General features: G+C 41.3%; 1 protein-coding gene across 2 annotated transcripts in view; it reads left to right on the forward strand.

The window, feature by feature from the left end:
• The window catches only part of LOC132382031 (immunoglobulin superfamily member 21-like), a 405,374-nt gene that overhangs the window by 122,670 nt on the left and 256,620 nt on the right, over positions 1-26,084 (forward strand). For both annotated transcript variants that reach the window (XM_059951850.1, XM_059951849.1), the window contains exon 3: positions 3,282-3,403. In XM_059951850.1, the coding sequence (XP_059807833.1) occupies positions 3,282-3,403 (122 nt within the window). The remainder of the gene's footprint in view (positions 1-3,281; positions 3,404-26,084) is intronic.

Consider the following 26,084-nt stretch of genomic DNA (forward strand, 5'->3'; position numbering starts at 1 on the left):
ACGCACAAGCATCTTCGCTCTGTTGGCCACATCTTCAAGTCTTTCGGCGATTGGGGGAGGGTGACGGGAGCAGGCCGTGATGGCTGGAAGCTCCTAGTCAAGAACTGGCACGAAAGCGGTGAATACTTGATTCATTCACTCAACTTTTGGACAGAAGCAGTGTTCATGTCTGAGCAGCCCTTCTTAGGATCCACTCTGCTCACCCTGAACTGGGAGGGGACTAGAAAAGGTGCATTTAAAATAGTCCACTTCATCCCATCCTGTCTGGAAAGCCGTGACCAGCGTCATCACCATCATGCCACTTCCAGAGGCATCACCGTCATGCGGTCGAAAAACATCGAGAAGTGAAACTGTGAAATTTGGAACCTGGAATATATGAACTCTGATGGATAACCCAAACTCAGACCGACCAGAGAGGGGAACTGCCTTCGTTGCCCAAGAACTGCAAAAATTCAACTTTGGCATTGTTGCTCTGAGTGAGGCCCGCAGAGCTGGAGAAGGGCAACTAAAGGAAGAGCAAGGTCAATACACCTTTCTGGAAAGGACTTGATCCTGAACAACCGAGGATCCATGGAGCAGGTTTTGCCATCTGAAACAGCCTACTTCAGAAGCTGACAGAGCAACCGCTGGGAATCAATGAATGCCTCATGACTCTACGAATCCAGCTCGTCAAGGACCAACACGCCACCATCATCTATGCTCCAACTCTGAACGCTGAAGATGAAGTAAAGATGAAATTCTACGCCCGACTTGACGATGTCGTTTCCTCTGTTCCCAACAATGACAATATCATTCACTTGGGAGAATTCAATGCCAGAGTCGGGAAAGATCATAGGCTCTGGAATGGAATAGTAAGCAAGGAAGGAGTTGGCAAGGTCAACGCCAATGGAACACTCCTCCTCACCAAATGTGCTGAACACAACCTGGTGATTACAAACACATCTAGTCAGTACTGATATTGCTGTTACAGAGAAAAGTGATAAAAGGAGAGTGAGGATTGGACATCGCATCCAATGGTCCAGCTTCCTTCTGTTCAGGAGACACAAGAGACTGCAGATGCTGGAATCTGGAGCAAAATGCCAGAAGAAATCAGTAGATTAGGCAGCATCTGTGGAGGGAAGCGGATTAAGCTCAGATGATCCAAAATGCTGACTGTCCATTTCCCTCCACAGATGCTACCAGTTTTAAATTCTTGATACCTGCATCAATTTGCCAATTTGTGAGAGACCATAAGTTGCACAATTCTATTCTCTTACAATGGTTTTAAACTTCACACCCTATGAAAGAGTGAATTTCATAATACCCCAGTGGTTCCCAGCTCAATCCCTCAAGGAAAGCATTAGGAACAATGACCAAAGGGTTAAGAGGCTTCAATAGCACTGAAGTAACTTGTACGCAAAGTTTACTAAAATAAAATTTTATTTTAGTTCCGTGGGGGTGGCACTGTAGCATAGTGGTTAGCACAATGCTTTACAGTACAGGTGACCCCCCCCCCCCCATTCAATTCCTGCAGCTGCCTGTAAGGATTTTGTACATTCTCCCCATGACCGTGTGGGTTTCCTCCAGGTGTTCCATTTTCCCCTCACAGCACAGGTTGGTGGGTTAATTGGTCATGGTAAATTGTCCTGTGATTAGGCTTGGATGAAATCGGGGGATTGCTGGACTGTTTGGCTCGAAGGGCAGGAAGGGCCTATCCTGCGCTGTATCTCAGTAAGTAAATCAATCAATAAAAGAACATCCTTGACGTGCTCGCTGCCTGATCCCTGTTGGCAATCCCTGGAAAACCTGAGGACATCACCCGGCTCATTAACAGGAACTGGTGCGACACTTCTTTGAGATAGCCTACATTTCTTATTACAATTCATAATTTAAGTCAGATTAACTAATGCCAAAATTAACAAAAGCATCTTTGTTGGTCCACAGATCAAGAGGGTCTTAAATTACAGTCAATTTGAACAACTTCTAGTCGGATTAGAGAAAATTGCATGGGGGCAAATAAGGATGTTATTCAAAATTTTCTTGGCAACTACAGAGCACCAAACTGCATGCAGCTGGTTGACAACATGCTTCAAGCATTCAAAACCATGAAAAGCAACATGTCACTGAAGATCCATATTCTGCATTGCCATTTAGTTCTTCCTTGAAAATCTCGGCACTGGCAGTGATGAGCATGGTGAATGATTTCACCAGGACGTTGTGGTCATGGAGATACAGTAATCAGGGCAACTGGAATCCATCAATGTTGGCTGAAAGGAGAAGTCTCAGACACTGAAAAGCATGAACAAAGCACTTTTCGCTTGGTTGAACTATTGCAAAGCATCAACTCCATTATGCAATTAAACATTATATTCAACAAAAGTTAATTTCTTGCTTCTCTAAATTTTTATGTGATACAAGTAGTCTGAAATTATATTTGCATTCAGCTTCAGTGGTCTGTCATAAACAAAAAAAATTCTGAGGAAGCAATCCTTGTGAAAAAATGTGTTGTCCAGTGTTATTACAACATGTACAAAAATATGGTGAAAGCCATTTCTGTTTTGCAGTTTATCTAAACAGATCAAGTCACTGATAATTCTACTGAAGTATTAAAAAGAAAATAGAAAGCAGAATATAGCATATCATTTCAGGCAGAATGCTGTGAAAGAAGCTAAATAAGGTCCAAGGACCACAATTAAGTAGACTGGAAATCAAGAGATTCAACAGTTTATCTTCTAACATATGAGATGTTTGATTGGGGCAGGATAGCTATATGCTCACAAACTGTTGTATCTTGGGTTACAGGAGGAGAGAGAATGACCGGAGTGGAAGAGGTTCTTGATTATACTAGCATGATCCCATGCCATTGGTCCAAAGTGAAATCGGTCCGGTCTCCCCTTCAACTAATACACCCTTCTCTCTCTAACTGATACCCTCTTTGTGCTCTCCTCCTCTTCAATGAATACCTCCCTTTGTTCTTTCTCTCACTCCGACTTTCAGTGTCTCAGTAATTTCTGGAAATTATTTGATAGTGAATCTTTTGGCAAAGAAGACGCTCAGTAGAATTAGAATTTCTCAATGGAAAGCACTTTCTTCCTGCCTTCACGTTCCAAATGTAATGGCAGAGTTGCTTAGAAACAGAGATCCTCTCATGTGTCAGCTCTAATATTCTGACTATTCTTTTGCTTTGTCATTTTCACCGGGGAATGTAAAAATGCCTTAGGTGCCTTGTGATGCTGAAAAAAAAGACTTTCTAATTTTCACTCACTCTTTGTTAACTCTGATGTATTATTCCTTGATACCAGGTGACGGATGGAGGAACTATCAAACAGAAAATATTCACATATGATGCCCTGTTCTCTACAAATTACACTCACATTGATGAATACCAGAAGAGGGAAGACTTGGTCTACCAGTCCACCGTGCGGTAAGTCAGTTTCACCGGTTCTCAATAATGATGGCACTGCCTAATTTACACAGAGCAAATCACTGCTGATAGAATAGGTGAGAAACTATCATGTTATTTTCAGGTAAAGGCACCTGTCACAGTGTGATCATTGATGTTTTGGAGGGCCATTCAACAAATAAAAATAGGCTTTCAGATCTCTCTAATAAAATTGGTTCCTCATTCCACCTCCAAACCTAGGGGAACATTGCTCGATTTGTGTGAAAGTTCTTTCTCCTCTTTTTCATAAGGAAGCAGATAGCAGCTGCTGTTATAAAGTGATTCTATGTCAACGTCCATGGAGCCTCACAGAGAACACTTGTCACATCCAGGATTCACATAAGAAGAATTCATTTGGTGGGCATGTACGATCCAGTATTTGCTGGTCTTTATTTCAACAAAGGTTGATTATTCAAGTGAGGAATTAATGCTTCAGCTGATGAGTCTTCAACTGGAAGACTACTTTCATCATCAGAACCCAAAGAAACATTTGTTAACCATGTGAAACAGGATCACCAGAATGATCCTGGATACATAATGAGAACAGGTCTGTTTTTCCGAAAGTTTCAAAGTTAAGAAGCAATTTAATTGGGGTGTTTAAAATGATAAAGGCATTTGCAAAAAAAAATTACAGAGAAATGTTTGTTAGGGAAATCCAGAACACTGTTCAGGAAATTCACAACAAAAGGGAATAGATTTTAAAACAGAATTAGGTCATTTTCAATGTAAAGCATATATTTTTGTTGGATAAAGATATTTGAATGGCAGAATAAATACAATGGGCTGAATGGCTTCTCACTATGACTTGATTTAAGCTTATCTCCTTTGGGTATAAAGCCAGGGTTGCACTTGGCAGCATGTTATTGTAATCAGGAGCTCTCTCAGCACAGGGAACACATTGCACAGAACCTTATCCTGTCACATTGTGGTCAGCTTGTGGCCGGCTTCACCTCTCCATATAGATGTTCACTGGGAATTGTGGCTTTCAGCTCAGTCAGTGAGTAATGCTGTTTTATACTGTGATTCCACTCTCTGTGAGATTCCCTTTAAAATGATTGCTGGGTAGGTTACGGGAACGGGGCTTCTTGACACAGATAAGATGGGGAAAGGAAAGGAAGTACAAGACATGAATTAAATATAGAGTTCTTTCTTTGTGCCGGTTTCCCATCCCCAATTCCAATGTTGCTCACTAAACCAAGCCTTTCATACTCTCCTATCTTGGATGGGTGAAGAGCCCGTTCTGGACTCAAATCATAGCAGGCCATGACCAAATTAGCATATTCATAAATATGCCTCTCTGCCAACCACGTGACTGGAACTTTGGAACAAGTCTTGTAGATGCCGAGTTGCTCTTTTGAATTGCCCGTTTTGATCCAACACGATGCATACCTAATTGCAATTCAGCATAGCTGCCACAGGAAGAAACAACCCACACCATATCAGACGTGAGTGACTGGCCTGGCTATCTGTTGGCACCACCCCCTCACCACCGCTGCTCTTTGCCTCCAAACTTTGTGAAAGATGGAGAGAGTCCAAAACAATCCCCGTCATTATTGATTAAACACTTCTCGCCTCACAGCTTGACAAATTTGATTGTAAGGATTATTTGATATTGGAGTGGTGATGAACTGATTAAATTTTCAGCAAAATCCAATTTTTACTTCGCAGAAAGATGTCTGAAATACTTTTGCTGGCACTTGATCTCCTCTGTGTGATGGATTTTGATAATTTTCCAAAGTGCGCTGTTGAGTTTCATCCTCGTCTGATTATGTTATCTTTCTACAGTAATTTCTGACAGTCTGGACAAAAATATGCACGACGAAGTCCCGATTATGTTAGGGGTCAACAGTGATCAACCGAGAAATGATCAGTTCATCAGAATCTCTTTAAGCAAAGCTACTTTTGAAATCTAATTAGGATATTAACTCAAGAAGTCAAATTTCAACACTAATTAACTCTTGACATTCCTAATAAGATGGAGCTTGTACTGGAATTGCTAACTTCTCGATAGTAGCTGTTAATTGCCATAGGTAATCTTTCTTATTACCAATCTCTTATTTTTTTTCCATGCTCTCGTGTTATTTCTCTGTATTTTTTCTCTTGCTTCAAAAATATCAGCCCCCACAAACTTCATCATTACAAAGAATGTCTGTGTAGAAATACTCTATGCCATATTGTTATATCTTCTTATGAAACCCCTTTTTTACTGGGCATCTCCAAAGTTGTGGCTCGTTAGTCCCTCACTAACCACCACCAAAGTCAGCAGAGAGAAGACCAACTTTCTCAGACTCCGTCCGTTTAGGGTTGATAGGACTTGGGTCCCACTAAAACTGGGAAGCTGGGATGTCTCACCCACCCAAACCCGGATCTGTGTGAATACTATCTAACTACTGCCCCCCATGCAATTACCAATCAGCAAGAAATAACAGATCATTATAGACATCCATTAGTCTCGAGAGACCATGGATTTGCACCTTTGAAAGTTTCCAGGGCGCAGGCCTAGGCAAGGTTGTATGGGAGACCAGCAGTTGCCCACGTTGCAAGTCTCCCCTCTCCATGCCACCAACATTGTCCAAGGGATGGGCAAGGACCAATACCGCTTGGCACCGATGTCGTCGCAGAGCAATATGTGGTTAAGTGCCTTGCTCAAGGACACAACACGCTGCCTTAGCTGAGGCTTGAATTAGCAACCCTCAGATCACCAGAACAATTCCTTAACCGCTTGGCCAAGCGCCAACTAACAGATCATACACTGCATACAATTATAAAGAAAGTATATTTATGAATGTTAACTTAACCAAACTGTTATTAAAGAAGAAAGGGAAAAAAGGAAAAACAATAAGGCCCAAAATAATTAAAGCAGCCATATGTGCACAAGTTGGAGCTCAAATCTTCCAAAAGCTGATGTGTCCAGTGTACTCACAGCACCAACTCCTATTCACCAATCACTGGTACGACTTCTCCTCTTGGACTCCACTGACTTGTGCATTGTCCCCGGATCAAATCCCTCAGCCGGTTCTCTCGAACTTCTCTCTTCATCTCCTGCTGAGAAGGCCTCCACCCAGTGTTCTCTAGAAACTTCTCCCAATTTCACCATCCTGATTAGATGACACGGCATTCCTAAGCATGAGCATCACAACCCCTTATCTTTAAAGGTAACCTAAACATGACCAGCAGAACACACTGCTTCCACAGAAAGCCATTTAATAAAATACCCTACACCATTAGCAGTAAAATCTTAAACAGGGGGTTGCACTCTACCTCAGCAAAAATAGTCATGTCCTCAAGACTTTAAAATTTGCCAACCCAGCATTAATAACCCAGTTTTCAAAGGAATTTTGTGTCATGACCTCCAATCCATTTGTGACATATCTCACTAGGGGGATAGATTCAACACTCTGTTTTCCCATTGCATTAGAGGCTAGCCTATCTGGGGGTTTCATGACTCTTTGAGACCTCCTTATCCCATATTCCGCTTCTTAAGTCTTAGACACTCCTTGAAATCCTTTTGTCTACATGGAGAGGCCTTCCCCTGTCTACTACTCATGCCTTCCTGTCTCTCCACTGATCGTCTTTCTGTTCTCCCACTTCAACACAGAGTCCTCCTACTAGCTGTAGGATCCATCTTAGGCTCTGGGTCAACACGCACCTTCTGACCTGAAGGTGAAAGATGGTTCCAGCTGAGAACTTTGCCAGGCTCATACCTGTCTTCTGGTTTCCACTTCTTCCAGGGTGGACCTGAACACTATGAGATCATCCAGGTACATCATTACCTCAAGCAAGTTCATGTCCCCAACAGTCTTCTCCATGAAACACTGAAAAGTAGTTGGTGCTCCTGGGGCATTCTTTCAAATTGAAAGAATCTAAGGGGACATATGGATGCCGTCTTTTCTTAGTCAGCTTCACTCAGGAAGATCTGATAATATGCACTCCTTAGGTCCAGCACACTGATACATTTCACTCCACTCAAGCAGGTCAGTGCATTCTCGATCCACAGAACAGTATACTGGTCAGGGACTGTATTTTGGTTCTGTGTTTGATGGTCAACATTCATTTGTACCTTCCCATTCTTCTTCATCACTGCCACTGTGGGTGACACATAGCGACTCCGTGACTCAGTGATAATCCCAGCTTCCTTCAGTTTCAGCCAAACATCTTCCACCTCTGCTGGTGCTAGTCGCTGAGATCTTTCTCCAAAATCATCATTTATCAAATGGAGACAGAATTGTCATGCCTTCCCTAGGTGAATGGTTCACTGATCCTTATTGAAGATGTTCACACTTGAAAAACAATTATAGGATGGAAGAAAACTTATGGCACAGAAAGAGGCCATTCAGCTCAAAGTGTCTGTGTCCATTAATAATCCTTCTACTGATACAATCTTTGTCTCTGTGCTAAGCACAGTAAGTTTTATATTCATGACTCACATAAATTTAAATGATTTAATTAAGGCTAAGGGAAAGTTTTCAGAGACATAAGAGATTGCAGATGCTGCAAATGGAGCAACACACAAAGTGTCGGAAGTGCTCAGTGGGTCAGACAGCATCTGCGGAGGGAAATGGTCAGCCGAGCTTTCAAGTTCAAGACCTTCCAGCAGTCCAGATGAAAGATCTCAACCGGAAATGTCTACTGCCCATTTCCCTCCATAGATGTTGCCTGACTGGCTGAGTTCCACCCGCACTTTGTATGTTGCCTTAGTGTTCCAGATTCTGGTTGTGCCTTTGAACTGTTGCCCTGCCTTTGAAAGTGGGAGTCCAACATCTTTCCAAGAAAAAGGAGTATAATATGTTAATATGGTGCCAGTGAACAACTTTGGGCAACATCTTCCAGATTTCCTTGTTGCCGTATAAGCAATTTGTTTTCTGCCCGCCGGGGTGTTGATGTTTCTTGTTGCCATTTGCGCAATTTATTGGGGGGTTTTTTGTGCATGGTGGGGGGTGGGTTGATGTTTTTCGTTTCATGGCTGTTATTATCAAAGGATACTGCACACATACATTGATAATAAATGAACTTTGAAATTTGAAAGCCAAGGCATGTAAAATGCTCTCCATTCAGTTTCCTTTCTTGTTCCAAAGGTGTCTTTTACACCGAATGGCCCAGATTTTGCTTGGCACTGTGAATATTAGTCATGCACATATTCGGCTCATATCTGGATGGCTAATTCTTCTTGGAAGGTGCGTGCCGAGCTTTGCATTGTAACTGCTGGGCCATGCTTGGGCCAGAAGCCCAACTTACACAATAGCCAGAAAATCCTTCAACAGACAGCAAAGTTACACCCCCAGCTGTGCCATCTGTCAAGGCAACCATCTTCCTTCAAAATCATTTAAAACAAACTGGAAGTTATCAAAATGTTTAAAATATTAAATTGCTTAATAATGCTTGAAAAAATGTTTAAATTAAAAATGTGATTGTGAAGATAAAAGATTAAAAAAAACAATTTTAATCTTCACAGCTGTAAAATCTCATTCAAGTGCAGGCACACACAAATTCTACACCAGATCTAAACACATGCAGGATTCATAAGCAGATTCCCCACTATTAGTGTAGGATATTTCTGTAATTCTGCTACTAGATTTGATTTGCTGGCAAAATCATGTCATGTAGGACGCCTGTGTTCAGATATGCATGGACAGAAGTCCTACTTACCAGCTTGTTCTTAAACTAAAGCCTTTTACTACAGTACTTATGATTTCAAGATTTTCCGATACTGAAATAGTATTCCTATTATTCCTTTATCTGAGGAGGCTCATTACTCACTTCTCCTATACCTTGGTTTGGTGTACAAAAAAGAACTGTTTTTCAATTGTATCATCTCCGTTTCATTTGTGGTTCAATATTTTTCCTGATATTTTATTACTTCATTGATACAATTTTACTGTTTATTCCCTTGCTCTACCCCAAAGAGTTCAGTGCCGTATTTTCACGTGGAAATAGAAGGAACCCATTTTGCCAGCTCACAGAGTAATCCCATTATCGTGCCCCTCCACTCCCCATCTACCCCCTGCACCAACCTTGCAGCTGAATTTCCGTGTATTATCTCCACATTACCATCAATTTTTCCACCACCTGCACAAAGGGCAATTTACAGTGGCCAGTTAACTTACAAATAGAGCCTCCATGAGATGAGGATGCAACTGGAGCATCCGGGAGAATCTCATACAATCTCTGGGAAAACATGCAAACTCCCTCAGACAGCCCCTGGTGTCAGGACTGAACCGAAGTCACGGGACCAATTCTACGAGCTGCACCAATGTACTCCTTCAAATCGTTTCTTAGCAGCACTGAAAAATTGGGATCTATCCCAGTTATTTCTGTTGTTTCTACCAAAGTTCAAAGACCACTAGCTGGTAAATGGGACTTTCATATCTGAACATCAGCATTGTACGTTAGATGACAGATTCCCATCAGCAAATCAGCATCAAGACAAACAGTGGACTGTGAACTTACTGGAATTCTCTGCATTTAGATTTTTGTTTCAGGTGCTGTTCTGCCTCTTGAGTTTTAAACACTTCACTCTTTCCTCTCAATATAACTTAAAAATACTGCAGGCAATATTATACTTCTCTGCGAAAAATTTTCCTCATAATAATTGGACCAGAGTGCTCTTTCTGTGTGGAGAAAGTGGTTTAAAGAGGATTAGAGGGGGAAGTATTTTTTTTCCGACAGTGGCTGATATCTTTAACTTCTGCCCGGGGTGGTGGTGGAATCAGATGCTATCACTGCATTGCAATACATAATGATAAAAACTGTGAGTATATATAAAAGTTAACTTAACTAAGTAGCGGAAAATATAACGAAGTAATGTTCATGGGTTCAATGTCCATTCAGAAATCGTAGAGCAGAGGAGAAGAAGCTGTTCCTGAATCATTGAGTGTGTGTCTTCAGGCTCCTGTACCTCCTCCTTGATGGTAGCAATGAGAAGAGGGCATGTCCTTGGTGATGGGGATCCTTTATGATGGATGCCGCCTTTTTGAGGCATCGCTCCTTGAAGATGTTCTGAATACTGGGGAGGCGAGTGCCCATGACGGAGCTGACTGTATTCACAACTTTCTGCAGCTTATTTCGATCCTGTGCAGTGCCCCCCTCGCCCCACCCCCCTCCCCCCATACCAGATGGTGATTTAGTCAGTTAGAATATTCTCTACAGTACATTTGTAGAAATTGGCGAGTGTCGTTGGTGACAGACCAAGTCTCTTCAAACTCCTAATGAAATATAGCCACTGTCATGCCTTCATGATAGCTGAATTGATATATTGGAACCAGGATAGATCCTCAAAGAAGTTGACTTCCAGGAACTTGATATAGCTCACTCATTCCCCTTCTGATCCCTCGATGAGGATTGATGTGTGTGTTCCTTCATCTTATCTTTTTGGAAGTCCACAAGAGAGATACTCAAATAGACGAGGCATGCTGAATTCCCAAGTTTGGGGAAGACTTTGCTTGCTTCTGAAAGAATAATGGACAGAGTTTGGTGATGTCTCAAATGCAGGAGTGAACAGTGCACTGTGAAATGTGGCAGCAACCAGCAGCAGCCTGGAACGATCCTGAAGCTAGGAAACTGAATTAACTGTTAGTGTAAGCTCAGGGGGCAAAGAGGTTTTGACACACACGTGACTGTATTTAAAGTCTTGGAGGACACAGTGTTGTGTATTTATTACTTCAGTACTATTTAAGTAATACTGTAACTATATTGCTTGATTAAGCATACTTTCTTTGTTTACATAATTTATTACGTGTTACATGTAAAAGGACATGTATGCCGTATGTCGTATGGGTGCACCTCACTAAAGAAAAGAAACTGAGTACACACATTGAACTGGCTCACGTGTTTTTCCTTCGATCAGTTTTTGGAGTTACAGAACTTAACAGCAAATATCAGTAAGGACAAAGAATACAGTTTGAGTGTCAAAGGGTCAATAAATGTGCAGACCTTTATACATTTATCTCACCATGTCCATACCAATATTTTAGCATCTAATCTATTTTCCCTGCACGGAAATCCTTCAATGCCTTGCCTATTCAGAGGGTTCTGTAAATGTCTGATAAATGCAGTAATTGTATCTAATTCTGCCACCTCCTCTGGCAATGAGTTCTGGATCTTAGCCACTCACGATAAAAGAAATTCCCCTCCAGTCCCCTGAGCACATTTTCCCTTCACCATAATCCTAAACCCTCTTGTTTTCGATACCCATACCACGGGTGAAAGGTTATTTACAATATCTATATCTGTTACAATTTTATATATCTCTTTCAGCTCACCCCTCAGTTTCCTCCTCTCCAGGGAAAACAAGCCCAGGCTTTCCACACAACTGAAGTAACTTCCTGGTGAACCTTCTCTGAACTCTCTCTCCACAATCACACCCTTCCTATAGTGTGGTGACCAGATCTGCACAGGTTTAGTTCAATTAACACTTTGTAACCTTGGACTGTCTCACATAAAATTTTATTTTCTATTCCCTCCCCACCCCGCTATGAAGACAAACATATCATTGCCTTCTTCACCTTCATATCAATCTCTGTTGCTACTTTCAGGTTGCTGTTGACTTGAATTCCAAGGTGCCTCTGTTTATCGACTTTCCTTGGGGCCCTACCAATAACTGTATATGCAATGCCGCTATCTGACATCCAAAAGTACAACGTCTCACAGTTGATAGCATTAAGTTCCCTTGCCAACACTCTGCCTAATGTTCCGTCTGATCTATATCCTGCTTTAGAATCGATGATCTTCTTCCCTATCCACGACACAAGAGCATTTCTGGAATTACTACAATAGTAATGTGGTTCTTCTGTAAATAGACAAGAACTTCACCCTTGAAGTTGGAAATTACAGAACTGATGAATTTTGCATATTGCAGTTCATTTAATGTCACTTTGAGGAGCTTTTGGAGGGGGAGTGAAAATACTATCAAAAGCAGAGAGGGAGGTTTCCCAATAGGTGCGAAGGGGCACAAGTATCTGTTAAAATTCCATTGACTCAGTTTAGCTCAATTTTCACCAGCAGAGCACAGTCTGCTAGAATCATTTTTGGGGATGGCGCATTGATGCAAGCAGAATGGCTTTCTCATAGCTCCTGTGAGCTGCTTTCAGTTCTGGCCTCCTGTGCTATCTGAGTGGAGCTTCATGCTCTCCTCGTGAAAACCCTGTTTTTCTCCGGATGTTCTGACTTCCTCTCCCAACCCAACAGTGTGAGGGTTGCTGGTTTTACCAGGCTACTGTAAATAGCCTGCAGTGTTTAGATCAACAGTAGAATATGGGGTTGCGGAGGGGAAGAGGGGAGTTAATGGGAATATGACGAGAACAAAATAGGTTAAGGTGGGATTAGTGTAATTAGATGGTCAGTGTGGGAGAAAGGGCTGCCTTCCGTGCTGTATGATTCCAACAAGTTTCTTAGCCCATTGCTTTCTTGTGTGCAACTTTATGTGTCCTTTTACCCTGGTCCTCTGCAGGTAATGGTAGATATTGCAACCATCTGAGCCTCAATGCCTTTATACTGGAGTGACTCAGCAGCCCTAAGTAATTGAGCTCAGATGCATGCTAAAACAGGGAGCTGCTTATTTTCTATTCATGTAGATTGTGAGATTGCCAAGGAGTAAAATTAATTGCAGGATATGGTTCTATGATCTCTAAATTACATTTTTCTCTTGGGTTAGAAATCCTCAATTGTACTCAGGCGGACACAATACCTCAGACAACCTGCAACACAGCACAGATAACATGAGAAAATGAAGAGCTAATTGAGTCACAGAATCATAGAAGAAATCCCCCATCCAGTGCATGGCATTAGGTATAACATCAGTGGGCTGTGCCACATCCCTTGGGCATAATTCCAATCAACTGAGCTCCTTCCAGTTCATTTCATTTGCTAGAAAATGGTTCAATGCCAGATTCGGTGGCATACACCAGTGTAACCCAATTGTAGCTCACATCGCTCAACTGAGTGCAGATAATCCAGTGTGAAATTTAATTCTAGCATCTATAGAGCACTATATAATTGTAATCACTTCTGAGTAAAGGATCCTTTATTTGAAAGTGTTCCGGCGATTTAGTGTTGATTGTATCACTAAATGCGTTTACAAGTCATCTCAATCCGCATTCTATCCAGAATTTTAAAAGTATTGGACTGAGCTGAAAAATTCAAAATGAAATTAGTTATGCATTGATCTTATATAAAGTGATTGGAGCACTCCACAAAGAAAACTGTGAAGTGAGAAATAGAGTTAAAACTTCAGATTGGATGATCTCTCATTAACCTAAAATATTAAAGCTCCTTTTCTCCCTCTACAGATACTTCCTGAGCTACTGATTATTCATAGCATTTTCTATGTTAATTTTTAATTTAAAGCATCTGCATTTTTTTCTTGATTTTCCCCCTATTTGAAACTGCCTTGTGTTAACCAATAGAAACCTTACACAGATTGGTGTAGTTAATCTTTGTTGCATGAGTCTGCAGTTACTGCTGTGTCCATTTTGTCTGATTACATTTCTGTAAAATGCCTTGAGGCAGTTTTTGAGATTAATGACAGTACAAAAAGGTGATTCTACTTTAAAGAAAAGAATTTCTCCTTGATGTAGAAACCAGGATGATCTTGTTAAAAACAAATTAAGGGCTTAGTGATGGGCTTAGACCATAAAAAAATAGAAAGAAAGAAAGGTAGATTAAATGTAGGTTCAAATAATGCTCTGCTTGGACTGTCAAACTCAAAGATTACAGAGAACTACAATACACAAACAGTCCCTTCAGTCCGTTAACACCACACCAATCACCCATCACCCATTTATACTAATCTTATGTTAATCAAATTATTTAACCTCACCACGTTCTCATGAATTCCTCCCAGATTTTCCTTACTTACATTAGCAGTAGAAGGCATTTACATCAGCCAATTAATCTACTGAACCTCACCCTCTTGGGATGTGGAAGGAAACTGGAGCATTTGACGGACACCCACACATTCAGAGGGGTAACATGCAAGTACCACACAGACAGTATCCGGGATCAGTGTTGAATTTGGGTCACTGCATTGTGAGGCTGCAGCTCTACTAGCTTTGCTACTGTGCTGCCATATTCTAATCTGTGTAAAGAATAATGAAGTTTAATCTAAAAACATGAAGAACGTTCATAATCTGAGGCATCGGTAAAGATGCAAGTCATGGAGGAACTAAAATAATAGCTTGAATCCATCAACTAGCTTCATGCTTGTTCAAGATTCAAGGTACATTTGCAGTATGCAACTCTGAGATTTGTGTGGCCATATCTCTCAGCCATATTCATATTTTTAAAATCTTTATAATATGGTTTAAAAAAATTTATTCATTTATGGGATACGGGTGTTGCCAGCTAAGCCAGCATTTATTGCCCACCCCATTGCCCATTTATTGCCTTACAAAATCAACAGTAAAGCTCCATGCATCGATAATGTCAGGGAGATAAATGGGATGGTTGAAGGAGGAATGGATATTCTTAGAGCAAGGCCACCAGAGATAAATAAACATTGTGAGCCTGGAATTTGCTATCCAGTTGAAACACTGTGTTAGTAGTTAAAAAAGGCTACCAATGCAGCCAAGTCTTTTCATATCTAAGAAGAAAAAAAACAAGTTTTGCATTAATATTGGATTTCCCAAGACATCCGATGACATTTCAGAAACAAATAATTGACTTTGAAATGTATTAGTTGTTTCTATGTAGACAAGCTTGGCAGTTATGTGTATTACAGAAATCAAAAATCTCGATAAAAATAGTTCTGATGGAGAAAGTAGTCCCCAGTGAGCTGATGGGACTGTACGTTTCAAAATATCTCCCTGCAGTTTGTGAACAGATAAGAACAAACTTCTTTTTTGTTAAGAGAAACCATTCTTTTTTTTGCATTACTTACAGTACAAAACACAAAAAATATGAGATACAACAGACAGGATGATGTTTTTCCAAATTGTAGCAAGGTTTTGTGTTACTGGACAATATTGCGAGGTCAGCACAGCCTCTTCAGGACCATGGACAGAGTCCAGTTTGATTCTGGCAAGATGCAGATGAGGCAAAGCCCACTTTAACTGCCAGTCTCAGATTCCAGAAGGCATAGTTAAATTCCTGATAACATTATGTGAGATTGGTTTCAGCATTACTTCTATCACAATATCATTTATTGTATTCTCAAATGTTATTCACAGAGGGAAATTCATCCAAATTTCAACATACTTTATCTTCTTGAAATTTCCAATGTGAAAGAAACAATAGGCAAGGGCAAAGAAGCAGGAAATTTAAGTTCTGTTGGAGAGTTGATAGTAATAAATTAATACTTTCGTTATTGCTCTTTCAGAATATGTATGCAGTTCTGCAACACTCATTGAAGTTCAATACAGTTGCATTTCAGATTAAATTATCCACTGATTGATGCCTTCCCCATGTCATCACATCCACCTTTGAAGTTAAATGCTACCCACCACCCCCTTCTATCATGAGATTATGGGCTGCATTTTCCTGTTGTAAAGCTTAATTCACCTTAGTTCAATCATTCTGTAAGATCAGTTGAGACTGAATTAACATCTACAGTAACAAAATGAGTGGATGAATGTACTGTGAACCTCATCATTCATAAAGGAGTGAGTGCCTGTCAGAACCCAGTTAATGGGTCCATAGACCAGAAGACATTGAAGCAAGCTTCGGACTTGAGCCAGCCTCTGGATCACTGCTGAAATGAATTCAGTCAGCTTTGAACAGGTGGCGTGAATAACTATATCTTCATAGGATTGAGATATCAATCAAACTGTCAGTGTCTTTCATGTCAGCAGCAGCCATCAGGAGATCGTACAAGCTGCAGGGAAATTACAATTGGATCAAGTAAGTGAATAATTTTCAACCCAAAATTGCCAGCGGCAGAATCAGGCCTCAATCCTCTTCACCCTCCATGTTTAATAACAAGGCAAACAGACTAATACCCTCCAGTTGCTTTGTTGGATTCGTCCTTTCCAACTGGGAGCGATGAATATCATTCAAGCAACTTTTGAAATGATAGGATAGGATGTTCTGAGCACACTTTTGACTGTCTCTGTCACTCCGTATTTTAGATACTTTGGGTAGTGTGTTCTTCTCATTATTGCAACTTAGATCTTTGTGGTTAAAAATAGTATCTGTACAACTCCTGAGTGGTTTCTGTTGATGTGATTAGGACAGTAAACAGAAAACTTTCCCATTAATTACTTTAGTCACTCTCGGAGCTCTACAGTAATTTTCCTATCATCAAAATTCATCACTTTTGACCTCACATTAATGTAATAACTCTTGAATAATATATGAACAAGCAAGATTTGACAATGATACAATGCACATATATATTTAGCGTATACATTATTTCCTCAATAGTAAAGTAGCAATCTTCTACAATCTGTAAATAAGTATGGTTCTGAGTTAATCTTTCATAAACACAATGTGGCCTGGAAATTGCATTAACATTATTGTGAGTGCAATGTAAGTGACAAAATGAGAGGAGTGGGGCATTTCAACTCATTTGTAGATCATTTGTCATCTCTAGCTATTTGATAAAGCAAATGACTGTTTATGCAGTGACTGAAACTGTGACATTTGACCATACAGAGCAGAATGCAGAGAACAAAAGCAATGAAAGTGAGTGAGGCCTTTGGTTTTAAATGGCTCTGGGAAGAGTAATTTTGCTTCTCTTAAGCTCCATATTCTGCATAAAGGGTAAAAAATTTGCTTTAGTTCCTTGCATTAGACTGGCAGTCATGGTAGTTCCATCTGCGTTGTCTCTAACCTGATGGTACGAACATCAATTTCTTTAACTTCCAGTAACTGCCCCCCCCTTCACCATTCCCTATTCCTGTTTCCTTCTCTCACCTTATCTCCTTACCTGCCCATTGCCTCCCTGTTTCTCCTCCTTCCCTTCCTTCCATAGTCTTCTATCCTTTCCTATCAGATTCCTCCTCCTCCAGGCTTTTATCTTTTTCACCAATCGACTCTTCACTTCATCCCCTCCCCCTCTCCCGGTTTCACCTATCACCCGCCATCTTGTACTTTTTTCTCCCTTCCCCCACCTTCATACTCTGACTTCTCCTCTTGCTTTCCAGTCCTGATGAAGGATCTCAGCCGGAAATGTCGACTGTTTGCTCTTTTCGATAGATGCTGCCTGGCCTGCTGAGTTCCTCCAGTATTTTGTGTGTTTTGCTTTCAATCTCCAGCATCTGAAGATTTTCTCACGTTTGTGACAGTAGTAAATTACTGTTGCTTACTTAACTTCAGTCCTGAATCAAAGGATCTGGATTGGGGAAGAAGAGTGAGGCAGACAGTAATTGCTGTATTTCTTCCTCTGGTAGAGGTGACCAAGAAGGAGGTTCCACAGCAAACTTTAACCAACCTGCTTGGAACAGCCAGTTTGCTTGTTCACCATCTCAGAAAACAAACCACATCCTGGAAGACTCATGTTGTGACGAGCCACAGTTCGTTATTCAGAAAAACTCCTGGAACATGTTCCACCCTCAGTTTTTAAAGTCACTTGGATGCTGGTCAGCGAACTCTCCCGGCTAAATTCAGACAGGCTTCTCGTACAAAATGCTTCAGTCCATCACTTCTACCTCTTGCCTGTTTTCATCCAATTCCCAGGGTCTTGATTTTGTTTCAAATCTGGCCCAATAATAGAGACAAAGTTTCAAATACTATTTTATTCCTTGCTTTGATAATTCCATTCACTTGAAGCAGTTGCCAGAACTTAAATAACTAAGAGATCCATTTAAAAAAGAGCCATCAGTCATTGAAGTAAGTGTATCAATCACACTTCACTGCTTCACTGTTTGAATTATATGGCTCAGTTTCTGCCATTTAAACCCAAAATCTAAGAAGCTGACGATCAAACCCTGCAAATATGTATCGATTTTAGGTGAACAAGGGGAGTAAAGAATCTATATGCATTTATCATTTAAACTCATTGGCCTAGAAATTTGATTTCATGGCAAAATGTGCATTGTGTATTGATGTGTGAGAGATCCAATCCAGTTTAAACTAGACCCACACCCAGGGAAAATTTAATGTGCACACCTTGTGAAATTATTGTGGTCGCTAACCTGAAGCAGCCATGCTCGATTGTGCATCAGCAGGCAAGTCAGAGAAGGAACCTCAGGAGCCCTACACACTAGCTGGCACTGAAGTTATGGCTGTAGTTCTTAAGGATTAAGTATCCAGTGCTTTTATACTGCTGCTGAAACATGTCTTGGAATTTATATACATACCTAGACCTCTAGAATTGAAGAGGTAGAGAGTGGGAGAGAGCTCACACGTGCTTGGAGGCCCAAGAATCTCTTTGGGGCATAACTACCAGGAGGTAGGAGGCTGCCGAACTGATGGTGCCAGCGAGGTTGCACCAGGTACCGCAAACGTAAAAGGTCTCACCTGGAAACGTCGACTGTATTTCCCTTTCCATAGATGCTGCCAGACTTGCTAACTTTCTCGTGCATTCATGTGTGTTGACAAGCTCCCATAGCTATTAAATGCTCTCAATGGTGTGCGCCTCAAAAAGCCTCTGACAACTAAGTCCAGCTCCTGGCCTTCATGTGTGGCTTAGCTACTAAGCCCAGCAGGACTGTTTCCACTGACAGGAGAAGAGGCAAAGGCGGGTTACTGGTGCCTTAGAACTAGTTGCTTTGGGCAGATGGGGCTCTTCAGCCATAGTTGGCTGCTCATCTAGGAGAAGGAAAACTCTGATCTCAAACCTCCGCTGCCTTGTGGCTATATCCACTCATGGGGAAAACTTTGGGATTAAACCCTGAGGGGAAAAATCTGGACCTGGATTCCCTGATACAATCCTACATTGCGTTCACTGATGAATGGCAACTCCTGCGATGCTGCTGGTACCAAACTGTATTGGCCTCTGCCGTCCCTTTGGGTTCAGCAGATGCATGGAGACGGGGAGCTTGCTACATGGGCCGCAGCATGCTCTCCATATCGTAGTGCCCAGGCTTGCATATCTAGACAGTGAGGATGCAATATCCATCGTCAACTTTGACTGATGGAGGCCTCACTCACCTCACCTCTCGATTTCTAGCATCTGCAGAATCTCTTGCATCAAAGTAGCTGAATAAAACAATGAATTCAACAAACCAGCAAATGCTATATCACAATTCCTCACATACCACATCCCCGTCGTAATCAGAATCAGAAACTGTTGGGCATCACTTCTGTTGTACATTCACTGCAGTATGTCTAACTCACAAGTTTGTCATTTTTCCAAAACTCAAGCATAATTAGAGTCATGAAGTCATACAGCACAGTAACAGACTTTATGGTCCACCTAGTCCATGCTGAGCTATTAATTGTCCTAACCCTCCCATCCATGTTATCTACCCAAATTTCTCTTAAGTGTTGAAATCAACACCACACCCACCACTCGAGCTGCAAGCTCATTCCACGTTCTCACCACCCTCTTAGTGAAGAAGTTCCCCCTCATGGTCCTCTTAAAATTTTCAACTTTCACCCTTAACCCATGACCTCTAGTTGTAGTCTCAGTGGAAATCTCAGAGATTTTGTATATCTCTATCAAATTTATCAGCCTTTGGTCTGTATCCTTCTGCCTGTGGATAAGGTACAGTGCTCACCTAGGTACTACCTAAATGATGTGGGGGAACCTGCCACCCACCCAGCAATGCATTCCAGATTCCAAGCACTTTTGAACCTCCGGAGAGCCATCTCATACATGAATTGGGAATTCCAGACCAAACTTGAATCTCTGAAGTATGCTTGACAGCTGCAGAGGGTTTGAATGCTATTACCTCTTATGAAATGAAACTAAACGACATAGGTGACAAAAAAGGCTTCACTCCCAGATAAGGTCAATGCCACCTATGCTCATTTTGACCATCAAAACATGGAGGAACTATCACAAACTCCCACAGCCCCCAATGACCCTGTGATCTTAGTCACTGAGGCCAACATGAGAGCATCTTTCAGGATGATGAACCCATGGGAAGCATCTAGCAAGACAGGTACCTGGCTGAATACTAAAGAACTGCACGGATCTACTGGCTGGCATGTTCACTGCTATCTTCAACCTCTCTCTTCAGCAGTCTGAGGTAACCACCTGCTTCAATCAAGCTTCACTTTTACTGGTGCCTAAAAAGATGTGGTAACCTACCTCACTGGCTATTGTCCAATAGCACTTACATCCACTGTGAAGAAGTCCTTTGAGGGGTTGGTGATGAAGCATATCTACTCCTGTCTAAGAAGCAAATTGGATCACCTCCAGTTTGCATACCAGAGCAACAGGTCCACAGCAGATGCCGTTTAATTGGCTCTTCACTCAACACAGGAATATCTGGACAACAAAGATGCAAATATCAGCAAACTCTTTCTCATTCAATACCATAATTCCCTCAAAACATAGATCCAAGTCCTTGAGAGGCCTCAGTACCTCCTTGTGTAATTGGATATTCGATTTCCTCACTTGAAGACCCCAGTCAGTTCAGATTAGCAACAATGTCTTCTCCATAATGTCCATCAGCACAGATGCACCACAAAGCTACAGTATGTGCTTAGCTCCTGTTCCACCTGCTTTATACTTATGACAGTGGGACTAAGTACAGCTCCAATGCCATACTTAAATTTGTCATTGCCACTGTCATTGGCAAGCCAAACATGGTGACGAATCAGCGTACATATGGGAGATTAAAAATCTGGTTGAGAGTTGTTACAACAACTTGTCACTCAATGTCTGCAAGACTAAGGAGCTGAATATTGACTTCAGGAAAAGGAAACTGAAAGTCCATGAGCCAGTCCTCATCAGAGGCAGAGAAAGTCAGCAACTTTAAATTCTTCAGTGTTATCATTTCGGGGGACTTCTCCTGGTCACAGCATTCCAGTATAATTATGAAGAAAGCATGACAGCACCTCTACTTCCTTAGAAGTTTGCAAAGATTCAGCATGACATCTAAAATCTTGTGGCAAACTTCTACAGATATATAGTGAAGTGTATATTGACTGGTTGCACCAAGGCCTGTGATGGAAACAGCAATGCCCTGAAACTGAAAACTCTACAGTGTTTGTGGATATGGCCCAGTCCATCATGGGTAAAGCCCTCCCCACCACTGAGCACATCTACATGGAGCACTCTCAGAGTTAAGTGACATCCATCGTAAGGATCCCCATTACCCAGGCTATGCACTCTTTTTGTTGTAGCCATCAGGAAGAAAGCACAAGAAGCTCAGGACTCACACCACCAGATTCACGGAACAGATATCACCCCTCAACCATCAGGCTCTTGAAACAGTGGAGTTAATTTCACTCAACTTTCCTTCCTCCATCACTGAATTGTTCTCACTATCTATGGGGCTCATTTTCAAGGACTCTTCATCTATTGTTCTCGATATTCATTGCTTATTTATTTGTACTAATATTTCTTCTTTTCTTCTTTTGCGTTTGCAAAGTTTGTTGTCTTTTGCACCTTGGTTGTTTGTCCATCCTGTTGATGGTAGCCTTTCATTCATTTTATTATGTTTCTTGGATTTACTGTCTATGACTACAAGAAATGAATTTCAGGGTTGTATATGGTAACACGTATGTACCTTGATAATAAATTAAAGTTGAACTTTGAACTTCCGGTGAAAAAAAAATTCACCCACAGCTCTCCCCTAATCTCTTGCCATTTACCCTTTTGTCTTAAATACTTTATTTTATTTAGAGATACAGCATGTTAAAAGGCCCTTCTGGCCCAACAAGATGCACTGCCCAGCAACCTTCCATTTTAACCCTAGCCTAATTACATGATAATTTACAATGACCAATTAGCCTACATAACAGTACAATCGGAGCACCCAGAGGGAACTCGTGCAGTCGCAGTGAGAATGTCCAAACTCCTTACAGAGAGCTGCAGGGTTTGAACCCAGGTCACTGGCTTTGTGATAGTGTTAATGCTAACTGCTACGCTACCATGCTTTGGAGAATGATTTCCTTTTATTTACACTATGTATATCCTTCATAGTTGTGCATACCTTGGTCAGATTACCCAACAGCCTATTCCATTCCAGTGAAATTAAACCTAGCTATCCAAGTCTCATGTGATTCCAGGGAACATCCTGAAGAATCTCCTGTGCACCCTCTGCAGTGCGATCATGTCCTTCCCTAAGTGTGAAGACCAGAACTACATGCAATATTCCAGCTGTGGCCTAACCAATGTTTTTATAAAGTTGTATCATAACTTCGACAGTTTTACTTAGCATGCCTCATCTCATAAAGGCAAGTATCCTGTAAGCTGTCTTCATCACCTTATCCACTTGTCCTGTCACACTCAGGGATCTTTCGAGTTATTAGCTGTGGTCTCCTGCTTCCTCAGTCCACTCCAATTCATTGCTTATGCCTGCCTTATTTTTCCACCCATGTGCATCACCTCCCAATTACCAGAATTAAACGCCATTTGCCAATGTTCTGTCCTTTTTGCCAGCTGATCAATATCATCCCATTTATTGTGAGCAGTTGTGGGCCCCATATCTAAGAAAGGATCTGAAAGCATTGGAGAGGGTCCAGAGCGTCCAGAATGATCTCATAAGCAAAAGGGATAACTCATTGCCACAGATGGCTCTGGAAGCCAAATCATTGGATATACTGTATTATAGGAAAGATTCTTAGGTTCCTGATTCATTAGGGTATTTTAGGGAGAAGGCAGGAAAATGAGGTTGAGAGGGAAAATAAATCAGCCATAATCAAATGTTGGAACAGACTGCTCTAACTCTGCTCTTATGTCTTATGTGCTGATGGTCTTATGGTCTATCCTGCAAGCTATGACTACCTTTCTGATTGTCCACAGCACTGCAGCTCTTTGTGTCTGCTTCAAAGTTATTAAACATTACTCCTGCATTGGTATGCAAATCATTAATGTGCGTAACAGATTCTCATGGTCTCAGCATTGATTCCTGTGTAGTATGCCACTGGTCACAGACTTTTAATCTCAAAAATAGTGTTCCAGCATCTTGCCTTCCTCCTATTACTAATCCAGTTTTTGATCCAATTTGTCAATTTGCTGCAGATCGCATTGGCTATAACCTTCTGGACCAGGCTCCTAAGTGGTACATTGTCAGAGGCCTTATTGAAGTCTATGTAGACTATAAGAATTGCACTGGCCTCATCATTAAATCTTGCTATCTCTTCAGAGAATTCAGTTGAATCTTTCAGACAGGATCTCCCCATAACAAAAACACACTGGCTCTCTTTCATTGTTCCCCACTTCTCCAAGTGCAGTTTTTTAATCTGTTCTGGCTTCACTATGGTTGATAGTCATAGATGGAGCAAAATTCTAGTTCCTCATAAGAGCAAAAGAACACTAAAATAGGAGCAGGAATAGACCAAGTGACCCCCTCAAGCTTGCACTACCATTCAGTAAGATCAAGGGTGGTTTGACTATGGTATCAGCCTTATTTTCTTTCCTGTCTCTCAGTACCCTTGATCCCTTAAAGTCAATTACCTCTTCAAATGATCTCAGTCAAATATACTTAATGACACAGCTACCACAGGATTCCCAAGATTCACAACTCCAAGGATGAAGTAATTTATTATCAAAGTACATATGTCACCATATACTACCCTGAGATTCATTTTATCATGAGTATTCACAGATGAACAAAGAAATAAATAGCATCAAATTAAAAACTTCACACAAAGAATGACAAACAACCGGTGGGCTAAAGAGACAATCTGCAAGTACAAACAAGCAAATAATAGTAACAAATAAATAGTAAACAAATAATACTGAGAACATGTAAACAATGTAAGCATGTAAATACTGAGAATTCTTGAAAGTGAGTCCAAGGATTGTGGAATCAGTTCAGCGTTGAGTTGAGTAAGGTTATCCATGCTGTTTCCAGAGCATAATGGTTGTAGGGTAATAACTGTTTCTGAACCTGGTGGTGTTGGATTTCAGGCTTCTGTATCTCCTTCCCAATGGCAGCAATGAGAAGCGAGCATGGTCTGGATGGTGGGGCCCTTGATGATAGATGCTGCCTTCTTGTGGTAGCCCTCCTTGTAGATGTGCTCAGCAGTGGGGGGGGGGGGCCTTTCTGTGTGATGGTCCGGGCTGTTTCCATCACTTTTTGTAGCCTTGTCCATTCAAATTCTCAACAAGACTCAAGTCCTAAATGTGCATATTCTTCCTTCGACACTGGGATCCTAATTCATGTGAAATAGATAAATGCTTATAAATGGGTGAGAGGAGTGATTAGTGATGAAGCAGATGTTGCAAGATGTAAAAATGGGAGCAGGGCAGGAAGAAAGATAATGGGATGAGAAAGGCAAAAATGGAACCAGCAAAAATGTGGAAGACTGAAAAGGAAGTATAAGGAAATCTGGCACGAAAGTGGCCACGGAATGAGAAAAAATTTACTAGCCCCAGGGTACAATCCACCCACTGACTATGAATCCCCATCCAAGCACTATCTCATGCATCCTTCAGTTAAATTAAAAACCTGGAGGGCAGAAGAAGATAAAGACTATGCACATTTTCGTATGACTGAATCACTTACTAAAACTGGAGACTGTTCCAAATTAATAACCTTTTCACTGTTCTTCTTTTGCCTTTCCTCATTTCCATTCTTTTCTTGTCTAAATATGTTTTCCCTATTCTTCCAGCCCTTAATTGGGGTCTCATTACCCTGGGATTTCCATAGAAGGGGGTTTGTGAAATTAAATTAAACTTAATTAACTCTAACAAACTGCCTCCTTGTAACCACAACTACTGGAAAATCAATCTACCTTCCATTAGGAACACTACTGTCTCCCTGGGAATTCTCTATTGTAATGGAGGTGTAAACTAGAAGGAAGGTACTGACACAAAGAGGCTGCAGACACTGAAATCTGAAGCAACAAATATCTGCTGCAGGAAGTCTGTGGGCTGAGCACCATCCGTGGAGAGGGAAGAATTGCTGTCATTTTGGGTTAAAACCCTGCTTCAGGACTGCAGGTGAAGAGAGAAAATAGTCCCCATGAAGTGGAGAGCGGAGAGGGGCCAGTAGGTGATTGGTGGATTGGGGAGGAATGAACAATGATGTGCAGATTTGAGTCAGGTAGCAGAGAGAGCAGTGTGGAGTTGGGAGACAAAGGCAAGTGGATGGAAGTAAGCAAGAAAAGGGCTGATGGAGCCAGGAAAGGGAAGCGGAGAATAAATATCAAGGTAGGTAGGTGAGTGATAAGCAAGGTGGGAATCTCATCAGTAAGGAAGGTGATAATGGGAAGATTCTTTTTCAAGTTGTCCATCTGATCTTCCACCATGCCAATTTGTTTCTTGGTATATGATGAGATTCTAATTTGTGCAACCATGTTTCACGTGGTACCTCATCAATGCCATCTGGAAATCTGCATTCATCGTTTCAGGAAGAGAGAAATGAAACCAGGACTTTCTTTGTAACTCTGGACCATCTCAGAGGAGTGAACTGTTCTGCTAGAGTAGGGCAAGCCCCTCTAATTGTTTCTTGTGGTCAGTCAATGACAAACAGGATGTTGGGAGGACTTACGGAGATCTGGGGCATGCAAATGGTGAGTGCAGAATTCTGGGATGGATGGAGTAATCATACGGTGCATGTGAAGGCCATGTTGTCATTGAAAATGGATGGGGACATTAATATCAGTAAAGTGCCCACAGACAGGAGTGGAAATTGGAAGTGGATGAATTGAAATTGGGGTCTAAAGC

Source organism: Hypanus sabinus, chromosome 27 (assembly GCF_030144855.1).
Source record: "Hypanus sabinus isolate sHypSab1 chromosome 27, sHypSab1.hap1, whole genome shotgun sequence".
NCBI lineage: Eukaryota > Metazoa > Chordata > Chondrichthyes > Myliobatiformes > Dasyatidae > Hypanus > Hypanus sabinus.